A 24853-nucleotide genomic window follows, 5' to 3' on the forward strand; every position below is an offset into this window, starting at 1 on the left:
TAAAGGACTCAGTACTACTTTACTAAAACTTTTTCTTATTGTTCTGTTAACCTTTAAAGAGTGAACATCAAATAAGGGATATATTCACCTTAGTGCAGTGGCTCTCTATCAGGGGCAATTTTGCCCCCTAGGGGACATTTAGCAATGTTTGGAGACATTTTTAGTTTTCACAACTAGGGGATGGGTATTATTGGCATCTGGTGGCTAAAAGAGAGGGATGCTGCTAAAGATCATACAATGCCTAGGACAGTCTCCCACAACAAAGAATTGTCCAGCCCCAAATGTTAATACTGCTGAGGTTTGAGAAACCCTAACATGACAGAATCACCTTGGAGTCTTTTCTTCCTAATTGTATACTCCTACACTACTGCCAAGAGGTTCTAACTGTAAACCATTGATAATGACGGGAATGTATGATATCCCTCAAGAGCAATGGACATAAATAATGTTGAGAATGACAGCTCTAAACCACACAGAATCTGACTTTAACACTGAAAATGACAGCCTTTGTTATGTTAAAAACTGCTTAAGTACTAAAAGCAGGTAAAAATAATCTATGGTTATTAAAATCAGTAAGTGGTTATCCTTGAAGGCAGCTACTGATTGGAAGGGAGCATAAGGAGGGCTACCAGGATAATGTATTGTTACTTGATCTGGGTAATGGTTGCATATGTGTGTTTAGTTTGGGAAAATTCATATTGTTGTATACTTATATGTGTACTTTTTCTATAGGTTTATTATACTTCAATAAGTTTTAAAATGCCTAAGTATACCATGAGGAGCAATAGATAAATACACAAATGTCAATTGTTCTGCAGAACCTTTTGAAAAATTTTTAAAATAGCAGATTTATAGTTAATAAAAGACTGCAGACATTGTTATTACTGTAGATGTATAGTTAATAAAATTAAATCACATGTGCATCAATAATGAGGACTTGCCAAATGAAGGGTCTACAGAATAGTAGTCATTATTTCTCTCTCCATTAAAAATGTGCAGCAATAAACATCAAACTTGATATCTGGAGGGGACTAGAGAAAGTTCAAAATATATTTTAGTAAGTTCACAAATTATAGATCTCTCTTAACAGATATGTTTAGACATATTTAGCCTCTAAATAAGATACCAAGGAAGAAATCTACTCAATCCTCCCTTCAGTAATTGAAACATACCTTGACTAAAGTCAGATAAACCATTGTTTCACTGAATGTACATATAAAAAGTTACCACAAAAGTGCAGTACATTTCCTTTGGTTTTATGTATATCAATTTAAATCATTTTCCATAACTGGGTATATACAATAAGAATATCTTAAATGAGGGGCGCCTGGGTGGCTCAGTCGTTAAGTGTCTGCCTTCAGCTCAGGTCATGATCCCAGGGTCCTGGGATCGAGCCCCGCATGGGGCTCCCTGCTCGGCCGGAAGCCTGCTTCTCCCTCTCCCACTCCCCCGCTTGTGTTCCCTCTCTCGCTGTGTCTCTCTCTGTCAAATAAATAAATAAAATCTTTAAAAAAAAAAGAATATCTTAAATGAATTATGAACCAGTTGTAAATTAACTTTTTCTTTTCCTTTTCTAGCCATGAATGGATCTCCAACTCAAAGGAGTTTTTTGTGCGTCTACATTAGTATTTTGTTATTTTCCATAACTAAAGGCCAATCAAAATTTTGAACCATGCTACTACCAGTGAATCTAATGGAATGAATTAGTTCTGCAGATGACTGTTTCTCCAGCCACTAATGAGACTTTTCTATCACATTTTTGTATTCAATAGCAACACCCTGCTTGTTTAAATTTCAATTCTAGATACTGTAGAACATAATGCACTGGTTTTCAATACAGTACTTCCTAGACACTGAATTAATTTGTTGGGGTAGAGATTTTACAAGTTATTTCATTAGAAGATTTTCTGTGATATTAGATGTGCAATTCATCTACAAAAGTAAATACTGTTTTTTAACCAAAAAAAGAGGCAAAAACTATTGAATTTTTTAAAAAGTTTACTACATTGTATATACAGCATATATTTGCTTTTCTCACATTAAACTCTGTGACTAAAAGAGATGCTCTATTACATGCTATTTATACCTTTTGGAGACATAACTAAATCAAAGGTGATGGTTAATTTCATTTATCAGGGAAGTAGGAAAATATCTTTTAAAATAACTAAATCCACTAAATTACACATTATACTATTATGGTTCTAAGAACATATCAGTGGCTTGGCTTGACAAATCTGTTCTTTAAAAGTATATCATCCTCAAATAAGTCCACCCACTTCCTTAAAAATATGTAATACTATATTGTAGGAGTGTAGAAGGAAGGCGGGCTTTTTACTAGAAGTATACAACATGTAACACTGAATTGTTACATTAAGGCTTTGGGAATAAAAAGAGCAAGAACAAATACTTGATACCTGTATCTTATTTGGGAAAAAAAGATTTTATAGTATTTAATGCACTTAGAAGTTGATTAATTGGGTTCTAATGACTTTGCAAAGTGAACAAAAATATTTTCCAAATACATTAGTAGATAAGAATGAAATTTCTTAATTCCAACCCCATGGTTAAAGTTAAGAATTGGTGAAAATTAAAATGTTTGCATTTGACAAAGTATAGATTAAGGCAATAAATATATCCGGGTTACATGTGAATGAGGTTTTGCACTGAAATATCTCTGCAAATACCTATATAGTATTGTCATGCCTTATCATTATATTCTAATAATGATTCATTATACTAAGAAACTATTAAGATAGGAACAGATGAGGCATTATACTAAATCAAGCCATAAATGAGGAGATAAATGCTTTTAATATTCTTATATAAATATTCAAATAGGTCTTGATATGAAGCTAAGAGCCTTATTTTATTATCTTAATACTTTGACTAAAATGTTAAGCTCTATAATTGGATTAATATAATTCCAATTTTATCAATATTTTGTGATAGAAAATGTTAATATTCTTCATGAGTTATATAGTCCTTATATTTTCTCCCTTGGTGTAGGAACAACAGGGCAGTTTCTCCCCTGCTAACTACACATGTAACAAAATTATGCCACATTATCTACCCATTACATATGATATAAATGGAAGTTTTTAGAAGCCTGATAGAAAATTGCTGCCATAACTGAAAATTATGAGACTGACGCGCTGCCCACTGCGCCAAGAGGGCCGCTTGCCATAACTGAAAATTAGAACAAGTGTGATTTTCCCAAAATGTTCTTAAATAAAAATAACAATGTCCAAAATTTGGGGCAGTTAAAAAATTAACAGTTCAGGTAATTGATCCATGCATAATGAATGGGTGTTGTAACAAGGTGCTCATTAGACTTAACAAACTTAAATGTATGTATTCCTTTTCCAATGTGTGGTTAAAATCAATAGAAATAGTAGTGATTTTTTTTTCCTCTCACAAGTTTCACACAGCTTATCTTTGAAAATTGCAAAGATACTGTCAGGTGAGAAATGCCTGTTTATCTAATTTCTGTTCCAGTATGTTTTGCTTTAGATATTAAATAAAATGGAGACTGTGTAATTACATGAAAGGTAATTTAAGTGTCTAAATAAAATATGTGAAGGGATGCTTGGATGGCTCAGTTGGTTAAGTGTCTGCCTTCAACTCAGGTCATGATCCCAGGGTCCTGGGATCGAGCCCTGTGTCGGGCTCCTCGCTAAGCAGGGGAGTCTGCTTCTCCCACTCCCTCTCACTCTGTCCATGCTCCTGTGCTCTCTCTCTCTCACTCACTTTCTTAAATACATACATACATACATACATACATACATACATAAAATATGTGAAGTATCTGTATGGTCTTTGTGGAAGTCCTAGTAGGAAACATGTATTTTTAGCTTAGCTGTATATTTTCATGAGGAAGTTATTATCATGTTAATGTTTATGTTAGAATTACCAAGTACCACTCTAAAATTTTTAAAAATACCTGATGTGGACTACTAGAGACAACACTGTAACATAGATGGACCTCTGGCTGATGTAGGTTTCTGCTTTAAATGAGAATTTCTTTGTTTACAAACCTAGTCTTCCAAGTTCCATAACTCATGTTTTAAATGTGATTCCATGAATCATTCTTCCCACTCTTGTAATGAATGGTGCTTTAACTATAATACATTCTTTTAACACAAACAACACAAAAGGAACAAAATAAGCCTTAAAAACTTCATCTCACAACCCAATCTTCAAGCAGACTCCGTGCTGAGCACCGAGCCTGACTCAGGGCCGATCTCACAACTCATGAGATCATGACCTGAGCCAAAACCTAAGAATCTGAGGCTCAACTGACTGAGCCACCCAGGTGCCCCTCTAGATCCAATTTATAAGTAAAAGAAAGAAAATCCATCTATTTTTCTCCAGCTACACTGTAACTATGAACAACTGGAATAACCTCTTCACATGGCTGTTTCCTACAGCTTCTCTGCAATGCATTCCTCACATAGCCTCCAGAGTGATCTTCAAAATGTAAATTGTCTCATATTACTCCCTTCCTTAAAATCCTCTAATGGTTTCCCATTTCAAATTCTCACAGGTCTCATCTCTTATCAGTCAGGCTCCCTCACCATGGTCCTGCCAAAGCTTGTTCCATCTCAGGTTATTTGTATTTGCATGCTTCTCTGCCTTGAATGCTCTTCCACAAGATCTTCAAATGACTGGTTCTTTCTTGTCACTCATGTCACCCATGTCTTCAGTACGGATTGCCTCTATCCACTTAGCCATAGCTTTCTGTTAAAGCAAACTTGCCAAAGCATACCGGAATTACACTGGGGGATTTTGTCTAACATACTATTAATCCTATGGTGGTAACACATGGGCGCTTACTAGAAATGCGGAATTGTAGGCCCCATCCCACACCTACTGAATCAGAAAATGTATTTTAACGAGATCACTAGGTGAACTCCATAGACATTAAAGCTTATAAAGCATTGGTCTAACATATAATGGCTAAAAGATTTTTTCTTTTTCTGTTAGTGATCATTTAGGAATAATTAACCCAATTGACAGTTTTAAGCAATAGGGCTATATATATCTAGGTTCATGAATTCTATTGAATGTTGACTGATTTGAATATAGCAGGTTATTTCACACTCATTTGCAGAAATCTTTCCCAAATATTTGATTTAATGTTTTTCCTTTTGGATGTATATTGGTCTATTTGGAATATATGTAGATTCTTTTCTCAGGATTAGGTTACTTAAGCAGGAAAGGAATTTTTAGTTTTCTCTATAATACTAAATCCCAAGTCTTAAGATGAGCACCTTTATAGTATTTCATCATGGTTTTATCAGAAATATACATTTTTGAGGAATAATCATGCCATAGTCATCATAATTGTTTTAAGTTCCTAGCTCATGTTATTAATGCAGAAAATCTACAAGACATTAAATTGTGGACCAAATTACCTAAGAGCAATTTTAAGCAAAAAATCTTTTAATAAAGAGTGAACATTACAACAAACTTAAAATAAATTCATAAAACCTTGAAATGCAATAAATGCTTTTTATTGTATGCTCATTTCAATGAGTAACATTTAGAAATAATAATCCCACATAACAATGACAATCTTATTTTACAGCGTGTACATCATTTACAGCCACATAACACACTATTTTAAATTTTCCAAATTTAATATTCTGAAGTTAAGAAAGATAAAAAATTTATTCTCAAGGAACAGATTCTTATCTGGTGCAAAAACAGAAAGGTGAACATTATTTCAAACACAAAGCCACAATATAGCATAAAGTAAAATTACATTTTAATTATGTTGAACAGCTGAGTGTAAACATGAAACAACTATAACTTAAAAGTACACATCATATGCATTACATTTATGAACAGGATTTTCATTAAATTTCCCTAAATCAGCTTTTTATATTAAGCGCCATTTTGATTTGCAGCATGCTAACACAAAGCGTTGTTAAAAGGATGCATATTTTAAATTTATACACTGTAAACTGAATATCCACCTCCAAACTCTTGGCAACACAGTGTTTTGTTAAATACTGCATATATGCTGCCTCACGTTGAAAATGCATGTTAATAATATGGTATATAGATTTTAAAAATCAAAATTTTCAATAATGGCATAAAATTGCACCTTTAAACATTAGAGTAAGTAAGATTAAAATAATCCTACTTGCTGAGACTGCCCTAAAAAGAAACTTCTAAACTTTGTTTTTAAGAAAACTGTGTTCTCGCAATTTAATCTAGATCATTAAGAAATATAGTGCTAACTTTATTTGCAACACTACTGCTGCATCTGTTTTAGAAAGCCACATTTGACTCAAATATACTTTTGTCATATATGCCATACTGAAAAATCATCTTGAACATCAGAAAAAAGGGAACTTTAATCTTAGACTTCACTTTAGACTTCAGCAAAGAATGCTGTATTTTAAACATCCTATCCTGTGATAAAATCTTAGCAGCTCTGAAATTCTTTTTGAAAGTGTTGAATTAATATAAGCTGTTTTCCAGTGAAATTTCTTTTAACGAATACACAAAACTTTTGCCATTTCTGGAATTCCAATTTTCAGGTACCATTAAAAAGGCTCAATGACTAAGTGACTGATGGATGACTGCATTTTATTGCCCCACCTCATTTCGAAAATCACATAAAAGTGAGACTTGCTTGCCACAGCAAAGCATTGCTAAATTCAATTAAATATGAGCTTTTCAGAAACATTTATCTCCAGTATGATCAGCCAAATAAAGTCATTGTCTTTGCTTTACCCTTCTGTAGTTTAATTATACATATAATACTATTAAATAGACACTTAAGAGTTTTTCTGCAACCATTCTATGGTGCTTCTTAAATTCTTTAAGTAATTTTCAAAGGGCTATGAGATCCCTTGTCAATTCAAATATTTCAAGATCTCTAATACAAAGAATGTAAAGTTATGATTTACTATCAAGCTTTGGAACTAGATGAAACAGTTCATGAAATTTTCCTCCCATGTAGCATATCATATTTTCAAAATAGCTTCTTACTTTATGTTGATCTTATTACATAAGAGCCTCCTTGTGGTGCCTCATAATATGCTGATTTTTTTCTGATGGTCTTCGGAATCCCTTCTTGCAAAATTCACACCTGTGTGGGTAGTCTTTTGTATGTATTGATATCACATGTCGTTTAAAGCCAGATGCATCTGTAGTGCTGTATTCACAATACTCGCATTGGTAAATCTTCCTTCCAGTGTGGGTCTTCATATGTTTTTTGAGCTCATTTTGTTGTCTGAACCCTCTCTTGCACCTTTTACACTTCAGTGACTGATCCTTAGTATGAACTGAAAGGATATGACCACTAAGAATAAATGGATCTGATGTTTTAAAGTCACAGTGCCTACACTGATGAATCTTTCTACCCTTATGGATATCACTATGCTTTTTGAGCTCAGAAGGACGATGGAAACCTTTTTCACAGACCTCACATTTGTGAGGAAAATCCTTAGTATGGACAGATATGATGTGCCGCTTAAGGTCACTTGAGTTGGTGCTCTTATGGTCACAATGAGGACACTGGTGTGTCTTATGTCCTTGAAACAAATCCAGATGGCGTTGAAGCTCCCTCTCATCACCAAATGCTTGAGGACAATGCTCACATTTATATGGTAAATTGTTACCATGCTTAGACTTAATGTGAGTTTTCAGATTTGACTGATCTGCACACCTGAAGACACAATACTGACACTGATATGGCTTCTCACCAGTATGGGTTCTCATATGTTTCTTGAGTTCAGAAGGATGTCGAAAGCCCTTCCCACACTCAACACAAACATGAGGAAAATTCTTGCTGTGAACAGCCAGTAAATGTCTGTTTAACAGTCCTTGTTCTGCAGTTTCATAGTCACAGTATTTGCACTTGTGCATTTTCGGCTCCTTGTCTCTTAATATAAGTTTATTTGAACTCAGTGGACTAGCCTCTCTGTATCTTCGTGTATATTCTGTAAATTCATGGGTTTTGTCAACTTTGTTTATAAGCTTATGGCTTTCCAAGTGGTTATGGAAACTCACTTTCTTGTTAGTTGTAAAGTCACAATCTGTACACTGGTATTTTTTTCTCATCAAATGATCAGGATGATTCTTCATGTGTCTTTTCAAGAATCCCCTGGATTTAAACTTTTTTGTGCAAATATGGCAAGGGTATACTGTCAGGGGCTGTCCATCAGGGCCTATTATAACAGCTAGATAAAAAAAAAGGAAGTTGTGACATTTGGCCAGATGTTTTAAAGGGTTTTACAACAAAGGCGCCAAAATTAGCTGGTATTCACATGTGAGAACTATACTAGTAGAATAAAATCCTGTAGGATAAAATGCACATTAAAAGCAACTTATGAGGGCGCCTGGGTGGCTCAGTCGGTTAAGCGACTGCCTTCAGCTCAGGTCATGATCCTGGAGTCCCGGGATCGAGTCCCACGTTGGGCTCCCTGCTCAGCAGGGAGTCTGCTTCTCCCTCTTACCTTCCCCCTCTCATGTGCTCTCTCTCTCTCTCATTCTCACTCTCTCAAATAAATAAATAAAATCTTTAAAAAAAAAAAAAAAAGCAACTTATGAGAAAATAGCTCACTAAAAAGTAATAAGCATCTCTGTACTATAGACTACTCACCTGTCAAAATTTTATATACATTTTGTAAACTAGAAACAGGCACCCTTTATTGTGAAACCAACCTGAAAATTCTCTTTGAAAACATCATTTGGGTAAAGAGCAAACAAGCATAGTTTTATTAAGTACCAGTCAAATACTTTTAAAAAAATCCAACTATTTAAATCAAACACAGACAGGTATATGGAAGTGGTACTGCACTGTAACAACTGACTATTTCCTTTGCTTACAAAAAAAAATGACTTCCACATTTCAAATCATGGTAATATTCATGAACAAAGTATTAGTATTTTACCTGTTTGCCACTGCCTGGTTTCTCCCCTTCTCCTCTTCTTGGCTTTTTGTTTAAGTACTTTATTTGTATTAATGCTATCACAAATTTGAAGGTACTGTGCCGCTGTACTACTTCTGCTTTCTAATGTTGAGTCCAAGGTATTTCCTGGAAAAAAATTGATACGCTATTAAATTACATAATATTTATACTTTTTGGTATTGGTTAGATGAATTACTAGATATGACATGGTATTAAGTTGCCATTGTGGTGCTAAATTTCACTAAGTATAGCCATATTCTCTCTTTTATACCCTTATACACACACACACACACACACGTAACTGTAAACACTTTAAATAGGGTATCATGTGAAATTAATTTTAAAATATCTCAATTTATTCATCCTAAAGCAATAAATTAATAAGGTGAACGTAACATGAGAGACTTTTATGGCCCAAACAAAATATTGGCATCAGATCAATTTCTCACCAATGAAGGCTGATGAAGTTAAAGAGACTTAGCAAAGGAATATACATGTGTCAGTGAACCAATATGGTCATGGTGACAATGTGTAATATATAACAAACAATATATCTCTTGTATATATGCTTTAGAATAATTTAATTAATATAAAAAGTATTAAGACTGATTTTAAAGACTAAAATAGACGTGGTGGGCAATTTACCACACTTTCAGTGGCATCAGTGTAAACAGAATAAAGTACTTAATAAAATCTCAGTTCTCACAAATCTGTTTTATCATGCAATTTAGTTTAAAAATGTAGACCTATGGGGCACTGGGTGGCTCAGTCCTTTAAGCATTTGACTCTTGACTTCAGCTCAGGTCAGGATCTCAGGGTTGTGAGATAGAGCCCCCCCTGCTGAGCCCCACACCAAGCCCCGCGTTAGGCTTCGTACTCAGCACAGTCTGCTTGTCCCTCTCCCTCTGTTCCTCCCCCTGCTCTCTCTTTCAAATAAATAAATAAATAAATAAATATCTAAAAAAAATGTAGACCTGCAAAGCCATTTAGCTTATATGCTGTGATGTATTGCCTCTCATCAATTCCTCTGACATCTACATTTAAATTTAGAGTCAAGTATCTCCTAAAGGTAGAAACAGAAGAGTCAGACATTTTATCATGAGAAAAAGTCTCTTTGCTTAAGAAAATAAAAAGAACTATCAACCATGGAATAACACTGTATGGAGTATGTATTATAACTAAAAAGAAAAATGAAGCTGACACATGGGTTTTATTTAACAGTTATATACATCTACTGGTTGCCACAGAAATTAGGAAAACAGTTCTGCCCCAAGGAAGATATTAACAAGTGGTTGATATCATAGATAATTTTGACGTTTTTGTCAAAATAATTTCTATTTTATAATTTTCTTCATAGCAACCTTTTACGATTCATATTGTAAGTTGCCCAACATTTTTATCTTGAGATAAATCTAAAATGAACTGCACTCACAAAATAACACACATTATGTCTGTATAGAAATTAATCAATTCCCAAAAAAGGCAAACTCCTATGTAACTAACTAGATAAGATATGAACAGGCAAGTCAGAATCTAACATATGTGTCTGTATACACAAACCAATAACTGCTTATTTTCCAAGCAGTGTATAAAACTGGCTATTTAACTTACATCTCACATATAATGCTCTCTCACCTGATGCTTGACAATCTTCATACCTCCGGGAAACTCTTCTTTCATCTCCTAAAAAAAAAAAAAAAAAGAAAAAAAACTAATTAAAAACTTATATGCTGAGTATAATGATTACTAGTGGATCACATCTTAATCTACAAAAATCTTACTTTGACCACTGTTCCTTGGATTAAAAATTTTTTTTGTTGAGTTCTTCCACTCCCATAGATTAGATATAATTTCACGCACTGAAAATAAGGGCTACTGTTAGCATCCTTGGAACTGTTAACATCCAGAACAATCTTACATTTTAAGTAAAAATTGATTAGATATTTCTGCAGAATACACTCAAAATTGAAGATGCTCAATAAACGACTGTTGAATGAATGAACCTTTGGAAAAACCAAGATAAGATAATGCATTTGAACACCAAAATTTTTCAAAGTAAAGAGTATACCTGGACCATCTTGTAAATTAAGTAGGAATGAGGTAAAATAGAAAGAAAAAAAAAAACTTGATAAATTTACCTTCCATTAGATACTTTGTAGAAGAGCATATCTGGATTTCTGTTTCTTTTCAAACCCCCAAAATCTTATTTGTGCTGTTAATACATGAAATAAGTTTTTGAAAAAAGGGAAGGATCAATTTTCAAAGGATATTCCTATTTTAGAAAAATGAAACTTTTTATGGTACTCACTTATACAGGTAGGATTTTAAATAAATCCTACTGAAAAACAACAATGCATTAAGCAAGGCTTATTTTAAATAACATAAGATATATGGTAGGAAAATCATGTAAGTACCTAGAGATTAATCAGTCCACAGCAAAACATCTTATAATATTAGTCAACTCATGGGGGCATTAGCACAGCATATTTAATGACCTAAAGGCTGATCAAATAGATATGTACTTATCAGGTGAAAAAATGCCAGTGTCCTACCATATGCCGCAGCCCAGACAACAGGGACAATTGTTTTATTAACATCAGAGTCCTCAAGCTGAGTCTCAGGGAGAGAAGTTCCTTCCTCTTCCCCTACAATGACTTCCATGTAAACTTCATCTGCTATTTCAGCGCAACCTAAATTTTAGAAATAATTGCTTGTTTATAACCCCAAATATTTAATAAATGGGTAAAAATTCCAAACAATTTAAATCTTTCAACTGTCAAGATTTCAATTTGGTTAATTTAAAAATGACATTAGGCACTTTGGAGACTAGTGCCACTAGGAGACAATCATTTATCAAAACTTTTATTCTCCTCTTAGAACCTATCCTATGAAAATGACTTTTAGATTATATAAAACATGTGCGCTTGAAATATACTGACTGATTTTACAGTCCATTGGGCATAACAAATTTGTAAAAAAGGTTGCAGTCCATAATTCTGCCTGTTTGTTCTTTGGAACTCAGAAAGCATTTCCCATAGAATCAATACTAGAAAGTGGTCCTTGCTACCCCACATACTGTAACTTAAATGCAGTACTATACATGCAAAGGAAAGTAGTAAAAAATACTAGTAATTGAAAAAAAATGTTAAATGAAAATAATTAAGATCACATACATATGTAATATATATATATATATATACACACACATATATATACACATAATACATATGTAAGCTGGTGCTCACGAATATGTGGACACCCTATAAGAGGCAGGATTTTCAGAGACCCTACTGAGAAAAAAAGCACCTTGAGACTCATTTTTTAAAAATATAGTATTGGTATAAAAAATTTAAACCTAGAGGGTCATTTAGTGTATTTTATGTGATATAACCCATTTAGATTTAGGCTGTTAAGTAAAAACTTAGCTTGAATTTATGCTTTTCCCTTGATTCACATACTGGGATCTTCTATCCACTATGGAAGAAATGTGAAAAAAATGTAGGAAAAAGGTATCCCTCTTCTCCCAAGTTTACCTTCTTTCAACTGATGAGAAAGAGACACTAGTCTAAGTTTTCCACATCCCCAAGGAATTCTAGCATCAGCTAACCTAAGCTTCAGTCTCCCACCTTCTATTGTGCCCCTTTACTGACCAATGAGTAAAAAATAATAATAAAGAATTTAGAGGCCAAATAGAAATTATTTTCCTCTTCAATCAAATCCTCTAGACTTACTTGTTTTTATATTTTCAACTGTGGTGTATTATTCATGTTTGGGATTGGAATTCAGCTTCCCATGGCTTCTAGGGAAGGAAATCTGAGGAGTGGAGATCAGAGTACAGTATAGGTAAAGCTGAGTATCATCCAGGTAACGCACTGAAGTGGAGGCTCTTGCCCTTCAAGGGCAAAACAAGCTTTTATCTCAGCGTGTCAAGAAGACAGAAGAAGCCTTAGGGAAGGGCTGCATTCTTACACTGAGGTGAGAAGAAAGTAGGCAGAGAGTAACATGTCTTTGTAAGGAAATGGGCAGCATGGCAAGAAAGGAAATCTGAGGAGTTATTTTCACCCTATGGTACTCAGCCCCAAGAAATCCTAAGCAGCAACTACTTGGAGACCATTAAAGGCATAATAAGTAAAGATTCTGGCAGCTTAACTTATTTGGAAGCATACTTACTTATCTAATCCTTCAGTGACAGAAGGAGAACAACCAGTTAGCCCTTCCACTGCTAAATCCAGAGAGAGGCCAACAGTGTTCACTGCCATGTGAAAAGAACACTGGCAGTAGTGTTAGACAGATGTGAGTTGAAATCCTACATTCCTCACTTAATATTGAAATGATCTTGGGCAATTATTTAATATCCCTGAGCATTTTTTTCCTTCCATAAAACAAAAATAATACCACCTACCTCAGAGAAGAGTTGTATTAAATAATATATATGCAACATATCCAATAACACACAAAATAGATGTCCAATAATTCCATATATATTTGTGGGCTCTAATGAAGTCAGGAACCATATGTTGTTTATCTCTATATCCCTAGTATCTGAGACACAGTATTTCATGTTTGCTGATTTGAACAATACATGTATGCGTGAATGGTCTAAAGGACCCTTTTTTTTTAAATTAATTACAGCAAAGGTCAGACTTAATATCTCTCAGATTGCTTAATTTTTTTAAAAAAAGAATTTAGGATGGCTACTGACAAGTCACTACAGTGCCATTGTACTGATATCTTACTAATATCATCTTCTTCTTGAGAAGAATCTTTAACTGCCATGTAAACCATCTTCTCCCGCTGCATTCGGCTCTGGTCAAGCACTCCAGCTACAGAATGTCCATTGGTGTACTCACTCTCTGTGACAATTTCTGTTCCACCTTAAAAATTAAATCACATATCAAAATCGAGAAGTATCATGGAATAATTCCCTAAATTAGTAAGAAGGATATATAACAAATATTTTTCTGGGGTGCCTGGGTGGCTCAGTCAGTTAAGTATCTGCCTTCAGCTCAGCTCATGATCCTGAAGTCCTGGGATCGAGCCCCACAGCAGGCTCCCTGCTCAGTGGGGAATCTGCTTCTCTCTCTGCCCCTCGCCCCACTCGTGCTCTCTCTCTTACTCTCTCTCTCTCTCAAATAAATAAATAAAATCTTTAAAAAAATTTTTAAAAAGAAATATTTTCCTTTAGAAAAATATTCCCCAAAATATTCCAATATAAATTTCTAAGTGTCAAGAGAATTTTCTTATAAATTTACACTCTAAATTTTCAGTAACCACTGAGAAATAACAACAAATGTTAACATTTACATTACACACATGCCAAGCACTGTATAAGTCTCTAACATGTATTTTGCCCATTTAATCCTCACAATAGCCCTACGAGGTAGTTACTGTCATTATGGCCATTTCATGGATGAGGAAACTGAGACAGGAGGTTAAGTAACTCACCAATAGCCACTCAGCTAAATGGCAGAACTAGGATTAAAATCCAAGCAGCCTGCCTCTAACCTGAGCTTACTCAATATAACTTCCTACTCTAAATCAAATCCTCTCCACTCATTTGTTTTTATAGTTCCAACTGTAATATTCTACTTATATTGAAAGAATTCAAGAACGACATATTCTGCATTCCTGCTTTTTATTCATTTATATTTTTTTAATATTCCATCCCCAAAGAAACCTATAAAAAATCTGCACTTTAAAGACAATTTTAGAATAGTTTCCAGAAAATATAAGAATTAGTTTTAATTCCTATTTTAGCAATAAATTAAGATTTGTACCTATTTCAACATCATCTTCAGCCTCAGCTTTAAATATATACACTTTTATTACTTCTGAACCAAATGCGTCTTCTTTAACATCTTCCTGGGAACCATCACTGCCAATTTTTAATGGTGTGTTCCCCATATGCTCTAATTTTTCCCCAACATCATCCACTGTAAAATATAAAGAGGAAATTATTTTAGTCAAAAAGTACTATTGACATTTAGTGGATGTTAAGCATAAGTGCAACATGAATGTGTTAATCACCTATCCGCTATATTCACTTAATGACTTATTATGCAACTATTGAAAGTGATATGATTCATGAAAAAAATATACAAGATCAGATATATTACATGATCATAACTATATAAAAACTTATTCGGAGATTTTAATTTATGTATGAGACACTTAATAACCATAGGGTTTTAATTAAAACAGTGTGAGAAATGATTAAATCATCTTCCATTACATTCAACATTTTAAGTTAAATCCTAACACCAAAATTAACAGAAAAAATCAGAACATACATAGTACTCATAAAATAAGCTCAAATAAACAACAATTCTCAAATGAAATAGCAGTATTTCTAAAACAAATTAGCATATGAAATTTAGAATTAAAAAATAGGAAACAGAAAACAGCTAAATTATTTTATAAAAAGGGCTTTTCAGAAATTATAAAAATAAAATCTTAATACTTTTAATTTCTGTTGAGTTAATGGATGACAACTTCAAACCAGAAATTTTGTGTACTTCTATATTTACTAACATATGCTACACTCCAAAATCATATAGAAAGGTAAAGCAACAATATTTGAGATTATTTACATTTTAAGTATACTTAAAATTGATTCTCTGCTCTACAGTCTTTAAGAATAACATTTATTTTCACATGAATACTGTGCACAAACTATGCAGTAAATATATATTAATAAACTTTGTTCTTTGACCATAAATATTAAATATATTCCCCCAAATATTATATGCCTACCATTTTTTATTTCAATGTTTGTACCTATAAAACCTGAAATGTAATCTAAATCGAAAATCTGCTCCTTCTTATTATATATATCATAGCATCATATATGAAACATAAAATCCTAAAGTCTCTGACTATATCTAAACAATTCCAGAACCTCTTAAAAAAGAACAAAGTGACATAAAAAAGTTATTAATTCAGTACTCTTAAAAAATGAATTTCAAGAAGATTTGAATGGGTCAAAGTCTAGATTTCCCTTACCTCAGTTTCAAATCTGCTACATACAAACTCAAAAATATTCTTTTGGCCTTTCAAAATGGTGAAAGACAGTAAGTTTCAGAAATTCTTTTTACAATGCAAAGCTACATTAACTTTGTGATAAAATAGAAATGATTCCATACTATTTAAGAGTTCAAATAACCTGTCTATGAACGGTCCTAAATGATCAAAATAAATAGAATAAATATTTCCATTCCATCATAGCCCCTAATTCTATTACTACGTTTTTTGGCAAAATTCTTTTGGACAATGGGACAGATTAAAATAAAAGAATAAAAGATGATGAAGTATCTGATATTGATTTAGTAGCTTCTTTTAAAATATGTTAAATTAAATTAAAACAATGACATCACAGAAAAAATTAAAAGAGGCAAGTTAAGCTTTCAGAAAATGCTTTCTCATTCTTGAAAATAAAGACATAGGATATACAAAAACCTCAAAAAGTGTCCAAAATATTAATTTCTTAAGTTGGAATAACTTACAGTAAATTAATAAAATACTGAAAATACACTCATTTGATAAATACTGCTTTATTATAATTGAATGGTTTAAAGTGATCATAGTTCCTTCTGCAACAAACTGAATTAAAACTATAATTCACGAAATTTAAGCTCATGAAATGAAATATACATTTTTTGGTCACTTCTCAATAGTTTTGTACCATAGCTTTTACTTTAAGTACTGAAATGACTGTTGCTATTCCGATTCCATTTATACCATGCCTTAAGGTCCATAGTTTAATGTATCCATTATTTTCTACTTAGATTCCTCAGAATGAACAATTCTGAAATATATTGAGTAGCCAAACTTGGTCTGTATTTTAAGTTCATAAAAGATGATAAAGTTATTAAGGATGCTAGTGTGCAGTTTTAAAAGATAAACCATCAACTTAACCAAGATTTATTCTATATTCTTTGTAATAGAAAGTACAAAGTTAACAAAGACTTAATAGGCAATCAAGTGATTTTAGGAATGGATCCTCAAAGATCTTCTTAATGCAAATAATACTCAAAATACCCCAAATTAAGACTTAACCTTTTTGCTTGTTGTAAGGCTTGCAATATCCAAGTCCCACAGTGCTGTTTCTTAACCCACATGACATTCCAGACAGTAATAGCAGGTAATATTATACACATCACAGAATTCTACTGGTGCTAAATGTAACATAAAACAGTAAGATGCATTGTTGGCAAGTTTGCTAATGTTCAATATTCTTTTATATAGCTCAATAGCACAATTTGATTAAAAATTCAATATTCCTTTTAAAAGCTGAGTAGGCTTTTTACTGTACCCCTTTTATGTTACATCTACCAAAATTTTATGGTAGATATGTTATTATCAATATAGAGTATATTAATGTACCACAGAGATGGGGTCAGGCAATATGTAAAGGATTTATATTTCACAGTACTGAAACAAGTTAGTAACATTTAGATTACAAAAGTGTTCTACTCCCAGATGTATACCCAAGAGATCTAAAAACATATGTCTGCACAAAATCTTGTACATGAATCTTCACAGCATTATTCATAATAGCCAAAAAGTAGAAACAACACAAATGTCCATCAGCTGATGAATGGATAAATAAAATGTATATCCTTATAATGAAATATTAGTAATGAAAAGGAATGAAGTACTGACACATGACACATGCTACAATATGGATGATCCTTGAAGGCATTAGGCTATGTGAAAGAAGCCAGACACAAAGGGCCACAAATTACATGATTCCATTTATATGAAATGTTGAGAATAGGCAAATCTATAGAGACAGAAACTGGATTAGTGGTTGCCAGGGGAGGGGGAGTGGATGGGGGGGAGTGACTGCTAAAGGGCATGGGGTTTCTTTTTGGAGTGAAGAAAAAATTAAAATTGATTGTGATGATGGTTATACAATGCTATGAATATACTAAAAACCACTGCATGACTTAAATGGTGAATTTTATGGCATGTGAATCATATCTCAATAAAGCCATTATATTAAAAAAATACAAAGGTGTTAACTTTTCTTTTTTGACCCTTGAAATTGGTGAGGTTTGATGAGATCTCCCATAATGACCCTACCAAGACATTTTGCTTTATACAAGATTATGTTCCCAAAAGAAATATAAACTAATTTTATAGGTAAAAAACAATTTGAATGCATTATATTGGTTCATTATTTAATGGAACTTCCCTCTTCCAGTGCAACTTTTATAAAGGAAATCACCACCCATAAATGTCTTATGGATGTTAGGTATTTTTAAAGAAGAGCACACCTAGGATAATTTTAGAAAGATACAGTTACTCTATATTAATTTCCAAGTTACTTAAGCACAAGTGGGAAAACCTAACCATCTGCTAAGAATTTGTGACATTTGGCCTGAAAAGGGAAAAAACCTCAAATGCACCTCAAATATGACAGAAGACAAATTCCCTACCTCTAAAACTCAGCTACTGATAAGATTTCCTTATAGGAATATTTAGGGACTCAGGAACAAGACAAAGGTCTGTTTTAAGTCCTCAACTGTATCTCTTAGATATTTTGAAAATCTCTATCTTGGAAAAGAAACAGAAAAGAGGACTTTTTAAATTAACATTGAGGCCTTTAAGGCAATTTATTCTCTTAACTCCTGTAAGATTCAATGGCCAGGAGAAACCAAGAAAAAGAAATGAAGATTATGAAGGAAAAAAGGGAAAAACTAAATCAAAAGAGAATAAAATAAAATAAGTGAAAATGGTAAAGAGTAACTGATTCCAATTTGAGTATAATAACCATTATAAAAATGGTCAAGGATCTGGGTGGTGGGAAAATAGGTGACATAAAAAAATATTTAATTTTTGTATATTCCATTTTCTACAATAAAAAACTGCTTAAGTTTTAAATGGATTTTTTTTAAAAAAATTGTTTGTTTCTTTACTAATGATTAAGGAGTTAATTAATTCCCAGTCTAAATTTCCCCTAAAATGATCCCACAGCAGTCCCAGCATTATTCGAGCAATACAATTCTTTATAATCTTCAGTTTACTCCTATTAGAGTAGGAGAGAAGTCCTTTGCATTTGACATATATGGCAATATAAAGATAAATACTGTAAATTAAAATATTCTAGAAACTCTTAAAAAAATCTTTTGCAGAATCGAATCATAGAAGATATGTTAAAGTTTGACAATTCACAAAACATATAATGTCTAAATTTTAAACTACTCTAATATCAAAGAGTTTGATCTGACAAGTACTTTTTTAAAGGCATAATATTATTTTGATACAGAAAGGCTGTCAACTTTTGTCACACCATTTTATATGATCATAACCATAGTTTTTTTTTTTTAACGTCAGGTTAAGATGTAAATATGGAATTGCTTTAGTAATGGACATCAATTTAAAAAGAGGTAATAACGTTTGCAGACAGTATTTTAGTGGCTTAACTCATTCCCTTAAAAACAATGTAAATATTCACTCTCAAAAGTGGTTATAGAGGGAAAAAGCTAACATGCTAGACTTCAGAATCATATTTACAAATTAAATAAATCCAATTGGTTTTTAGTTTTAAATTCACTGATACACATATAACACACAATCACTTTATACACACATACACATAACTCTACCTGTTGATGTACTTCCCAATTAATCCTTTTTTATTTTAAAAAGAAAAGAACGAAAATCCACCATGAAAAAGTGAAGTTTTTATCTAATCTTTATTACTTCCAGCATGATCCCTTCAAATTTTATAAAAAATAGACCCACTTCTTCCTCAAGCTCCTTCAATAACTCATCATGAGATTTTTATTATTGCTGCTGTTCAGGCAAACCCACCACTTAAAATGAGAACAAGATATTTCTATCTTCCTCCTTCAGATAGAATGTCTTATAGACATCATAAAGCAATCTGAAATAAACACAGTAAAGTATTTTTTGCTTGGAATATACACATGCATATTTAGACAAACAAAATAAACACAGGGAGAATTGCAGAACACAATCTGAGTTTAAGATTTCCTTTTCAAATATCTAATTAAAAATTAATTACACATTTCTTAATATATTATGCTTAAATTCCTAAGGAAAACTGAACTGACAACTCCAGTACCTGCTACAATAAAAAGAAAGCAGTGGCCGCATAAAATAAACTTCCCACTTTGAAATATATATATTTACCATTAAAAATTTTATCAGTTAATATTCTTATTGACCCTTCCTTTCTGCTCTAAGATATTAATTACATTATTTTGCTTAATTTTGGGTATGAATTTTCATTGAGTAAATTAAAAATATGAGCAAGTTCGCAAAAGCATCTCAACAACACAGCTTTGAAAAAAATTATTTTTCAAAAAGATTATCCCCATGATTTTTATTGAATGGATAGATTACCCCATCCCAGAAAACCTTTTCAGGTTATATATAAATCAATCTCCCAAGTAATTTTGTCTTTTGTTTCACTTACAAGATATCATTAAGTAGTCTTCAGAAGTGCTCTTGACATCATCATCATCATCATCATCATCATCATCATCATCATCTTCGGTTTTAATAGTAACTGAAGAACCAGGAACACCACCAGCTGCTTGAATCACAGTTTCTGTATCTGAATTAGTTACAAGAACCTCCTCTGATACCATTGTGGGAGAGTCAACTCCTGAAACACAATCTTGGACCACATGTTCTAAGTGTCCATCAGGACCAGTAACAAGATCAGCCACAAAAACCTGCTCAGGTACTCTAACAGTTTCTGTAATTAGCTCAGAAGTCAAGATATGATCACTATCATCTTCCTCTAAATCTTCTTCAATAGCAACATCAGCTTCAAGTACAGCTTCAGGAACAATTACACCTTCTGTTACTACATCAGTCTCAGTGATGATATCAGGCCCATGGACAACTTCAGCTGCAAGGCCATGATCAAGGGTTATCCCATCATCTGTGACAACATCAGAAACTAATACAGCCTCAGGAACTGAAACAACAATATGGTCTCCATCGATATGTGCAGTACCAGCCATTCCAGCCACTATAATACAAACAATTATCCAAAAAAAGTAAAGTTATTTTATTAATTAAAAGTGCTATATTTAATGTATCAGATAACATAAAACATTTTAAAAATATGAAATAGTTCTGGCCAAACTATCATTTTTTAAAAACCACTGACAAATTAACTGTAATAAAAACCATCACCAGGGGCACCTGGCTGGCTCAGTCGGTAGAGCACATGACTCTTGATCCTGGGGTTGTGCGTTCAAGCCCCACGTTGGGCATAGAGCTTACATAAAAGTGAAAAACAAACAAACAAAACAGCACCAACCAGGCACTGGGGTGGAGGTGCGTGAAAACAATGTTAGTAAAATCTAAATTAAGACCTTAAAAATAATGCACTTTATTTTCAAGTAAAACATAAAAGCCACAGTGAGATATCACTATATTAGAATAGCTAAAATAAAAAAAAAAAAAAAATACCACCACAGATTGGTGAGAATACAAAGAAACGATCTGTCATACATTGCTGGCAGAAATGTAAAATAGTAGCAGCCACTCTGGAAAATGTATGGCAGTTTCTTACAAAACTAAACATGTATATACCATACAACCCAGCAATAACACTCTAGGGCATTTTTCCCAGAGATATTAAAACATGTGTTTACACAAAAAACTGTAGATGAAAATTCGTAACAGGTCATAGTAGCTATTACACACAGTAGCAAAAAATTGAAAATAACCCAAATGTACTTCCAACAGATGAATGGTTGGTAAAACCAACTCTGGCCCATCTTTACCATGGAATACTACTCAGCAATAAAAAGAGGACAGACTATCGATACATTCAACACCTGAATGAATCTCCAGAAAATTAAGTTAAGAATCTCCATAACTAAAGGTTATGATACCATATAATGGATAAATGAAATCAATATAACATTTTCAAAATTATAGAGATAGGAAACAGATTAGCAGTTGCCAAGGGTGGGGGTGTGTGTAAATATGTTAGCATAGCATATATCTGGTAATGGAATAGTTCTAGATCTTTATTGTGGTGGTGTCTACAAAAATCTATATACAGGATAAAACTGCACAGAACTATATACATTCACACCAATACATGTAAAAACAATGGTGACAACTTAAAGAGGTCTTTAGTTAACAGTAATGCACCAATGTTAACTTCCTAGTTTTGATATTGTACTACAGTTATATAAGATGTCACCATTGGAAGAAGAGGAGTATAGGCTACATGGGACCCTATGTACTATTTTTTCTACTTCCTGTGAGTCTTGTATTTCAAAAAATTAAAATTAAAATAAAAAGGACAAACATAAATGGGTACTAATATGTTTAACTGAGTTAGTAAAATATGACAAGCTGGATATATTATAAAATATGCATTATAAACATAAAAATCCCTAAACATCTTTATAAGAATTACTATATTCAAAAGTGGAAGGCATCTTTTAACACGTGATTTTGGGGGGAAAATCCCAACTCATTCTAGACAAAGATTTGGTTTGATAAAATTCATATACAGGGACTCTAAATTGCGCTAAATTCTAAGCTAGTAAATCTGCAGGAACAAAACTTTAAACAATGTTTTTCTTGAGTAGCATGGTCAACACCAACTCCTACCCCCTTTATAAATGTAAAAGTGTAAAATTCCTTCATGAGGAACTCTTAAATTTTGCCTCACCGAAGTGTACAGGAAACAAGTTAATAGAGTTTATGGACCAGGTTGTAACAAAATTATCTACATTAAATAATCTAATACAAAGCCTTCTCCACATAATGATCACTTTCTATAAAGTCATATCTGAAAGAGTGCCATTTGCCAATGGTTATTATTAACCAATTCATTACGGAAGTTAGTTAACAAGTTAGGATGGAGACCAGTGGACATTATTAATACTCTTACCCATCAAAAGATAAGGTGAGAAGGGAAAGCTACCTTTCAGAATTATCTTCCTTTCAACCCCTCTGTATTGTTCTCAGTATTCTCAAACTCTTGCCTAAACCACCAAAGGACATAGACTCAATCTTGGAAATCTGGTAGACAAAGGGAGTATGTATAAAACAAGTACTTCCTATTCACTTGTTTCTCCACTGGCCATTTTGGAGATGGGTAGTTGGTGAAGGTTCAAGTTTAGCATTCAGCCAGATTAGAAATGTGGTTTTTAGCAAGGAAAAATTAAAATGTCAAACCTATAAAATTCACAGTATTGGAATTCTATGTATATAAACAATAAAATTAGTATTTTATAAAATCCTTCCACAAGTCAAACTTAAAATATGGAAAATTCTGGAGGTTAGTGTGGTTCCAAAGAATAGACATTTAGGAATGAGATGGAAGGATAGAATAACGCTTAGTGCTGGCCTAGGTTCAGATTAACCTGGCTGGGAGGATTCTAGTGTCTACTCTAGTAGGAACTTACAGGTCAAAATAAATCAGATCTAAGCTAAAATAAATCCAAATATGCTTGTTTACACTGAACTACATAATAATATCAAGGATCCTAGACAAGGAACTGACAAGTTCCCCACAGCATGCTGGCAGATTACTCAGACCAAGATCCAAGATGTCTCCTATTAAATTTTGCTTTTTCCTGTTATCAACTCATCTGCTAGATCCCATTGAATTTCTAAACAAAGTTACTTATTTAACTACACACTAGCTATATTTATTTAGCAATGACTATGAACCGAGCAACCTACTAATATTTTTACATATATTATCTCATTTAAGCCTCAGAACAGCTGTATAATGTGTTATCTCCTTTTTAAATTTGAAGGAACTATAAAAAATATGAAGGAACTATGGTTTAAAGAAGTTAAATAAGCTTGCCCAAGGTTCAAGCTGAGGGCTGAACTTATTAACCCTAGACTGGCTTATTTCTATGTATTGAAAGGAGGAGAATAGAATTTACTTACCATAGAGACTATTTTTTTTTTAAGAAATTTATAGGGTTAACCAAGTGAGTCACTATTAAAGGAATAGTTTGAGAGAGAAGGAGTAAAAAAATCTGGGGCGCCTGGGTGGGTCAGTCAGTTAAGTGTCCAACTCTTGATTTTGGCTCAGGTCATGATCTCAGGGTTGTGAGACTGAGCCCCATGTTGGGCCCCACACTGGGCGTGGAACCTGCTTAAGATTCTCTCTCTCCTCCCTTTCCCCACCCCTACTTGTACACACGTTCTCAATCTCTCTTTAAAAAAAAAAGAGTAAAAAGATCTATCACATAGTCACTCAATTAAATTTTAAAGCATTTAATAAACAGCATTAAATGGCATTAACAATTTATCTCACTAGGTAACAAATTATAAATGGTAAGAAATCATCATTTAAAAAGTGTGAAAGCAATTATATAACCAAATAACAGTAAGAAATAAGTCATCATTTCAAGCATTTCCCATTTTACTAAAGCTATTTCATTTAAATGTAAATACCTGGAATTTCACCGGAGGTATAGGATAAAATTTGGTATTTGTTGGTTCTATCTTGGGCCACTATCTAAGGCTGTTCTGCTATTTAAGTCACAAAGCAACATAGACTTTTTGCATAAATAAAATCTTAACTATTAAATACAGTGGCACAGATTCCAAGGACAACCATTATACTGAGACAAAAGCAAAGTTATTACATAAATCATGTTGTAAATTTTTAAATCTCAGGGGCGTTTGGGTGGCTCAGTCGGTTAAGCATCTGCCTTCGGCTTAGGTCATGATCCCAGAGTCCTGGGATCCAGCCTGGCATGGGCTCCCTGCTGAGCAGGGAGCCTGCTTCTCCCTCCCCCTCTGCCCCTCCCCTGCTCATGCTCGCTCTCTCACTCTCTCTCAAATAAATAAAATCTTTTTTTTTTTTAAAGATTTTATTTATTTATTTGAGAGAGAGAATGAGAGAGAGAGAGAGAGCACATGAGAGGGGGGAGGGTCAGAGGGAGAGGGAG

The 24853-nt window shown here is 33.2% G+C and overlaps 1 protein-coding gene across 7 annotated transcripts in view; it reads right to left on the reverse strand.

The window, feature by feature from the left end:
• Positions 1 to 5501: 5501 nt before the first annotated feature.
• The window catches only part of ZNF711 (zinc finger protein 711), a 25826-nt gene continuing 6474 nt past the window's right edge, over positions 5502 to 24853 (reverse strand). For 3 of the 7 annotated variants that reach the window (XM_032387875.1, XM_032387872.1, XM_032387873.1), the window contains 8 exons: positions 20374 to 20937; positions 14705 to 14860; positions 13664 to 13801; positions 11480 to 11617; positions 10709 to 10786; positions 10563 to 10610; positions 8910 to 9053; positions 5502 to 8195 (listed from right to left, as the gene is read on the reverse strand). In XM_032387875.1, the coding sequence (XP_032243766.1) occupies positions 7018 to 8195; positions 8910 to 9053; positions 10563 to 10610; positions 10709 to 10786; positions 11480 to 11617; positions 13664 to 13801; positions 14705 to 14860; positions 20374 to 20937 (2444 nt within the window). In that variant the 3' untranslated portion in view covers positions 5502 to 7017. The remainder of the gene's footprint in view (positions 8196 to 8909; positions 9054 to 10562; positions 10611 to 10708; positions 10787 to 11479; positions 11618 to 13663; positions 13802 to 14704; positions 14861 to 20373; positions 20938 to 24853) is intronic. The other 4 variants (XM_032387877.1, XM_032387876.1, XM_032387879.1 and 1 more) reach the window with 4 other exon arrangements.

Source organism: Phoca vitulina, unplaced genomic scaffold (genome assembly GCF_004348235.1).
Source record: "Phoca vitulina isolate PV1807 unplaced genomic scaffold, GSC_HSeal_1.0 scaffold51, whole genome shotgun sequence".
NCBI lineage: Eukaryota > Metazoa > Chordata > Mammalia > Carnivora > Phocidae > Phoca > Phoca vitulina.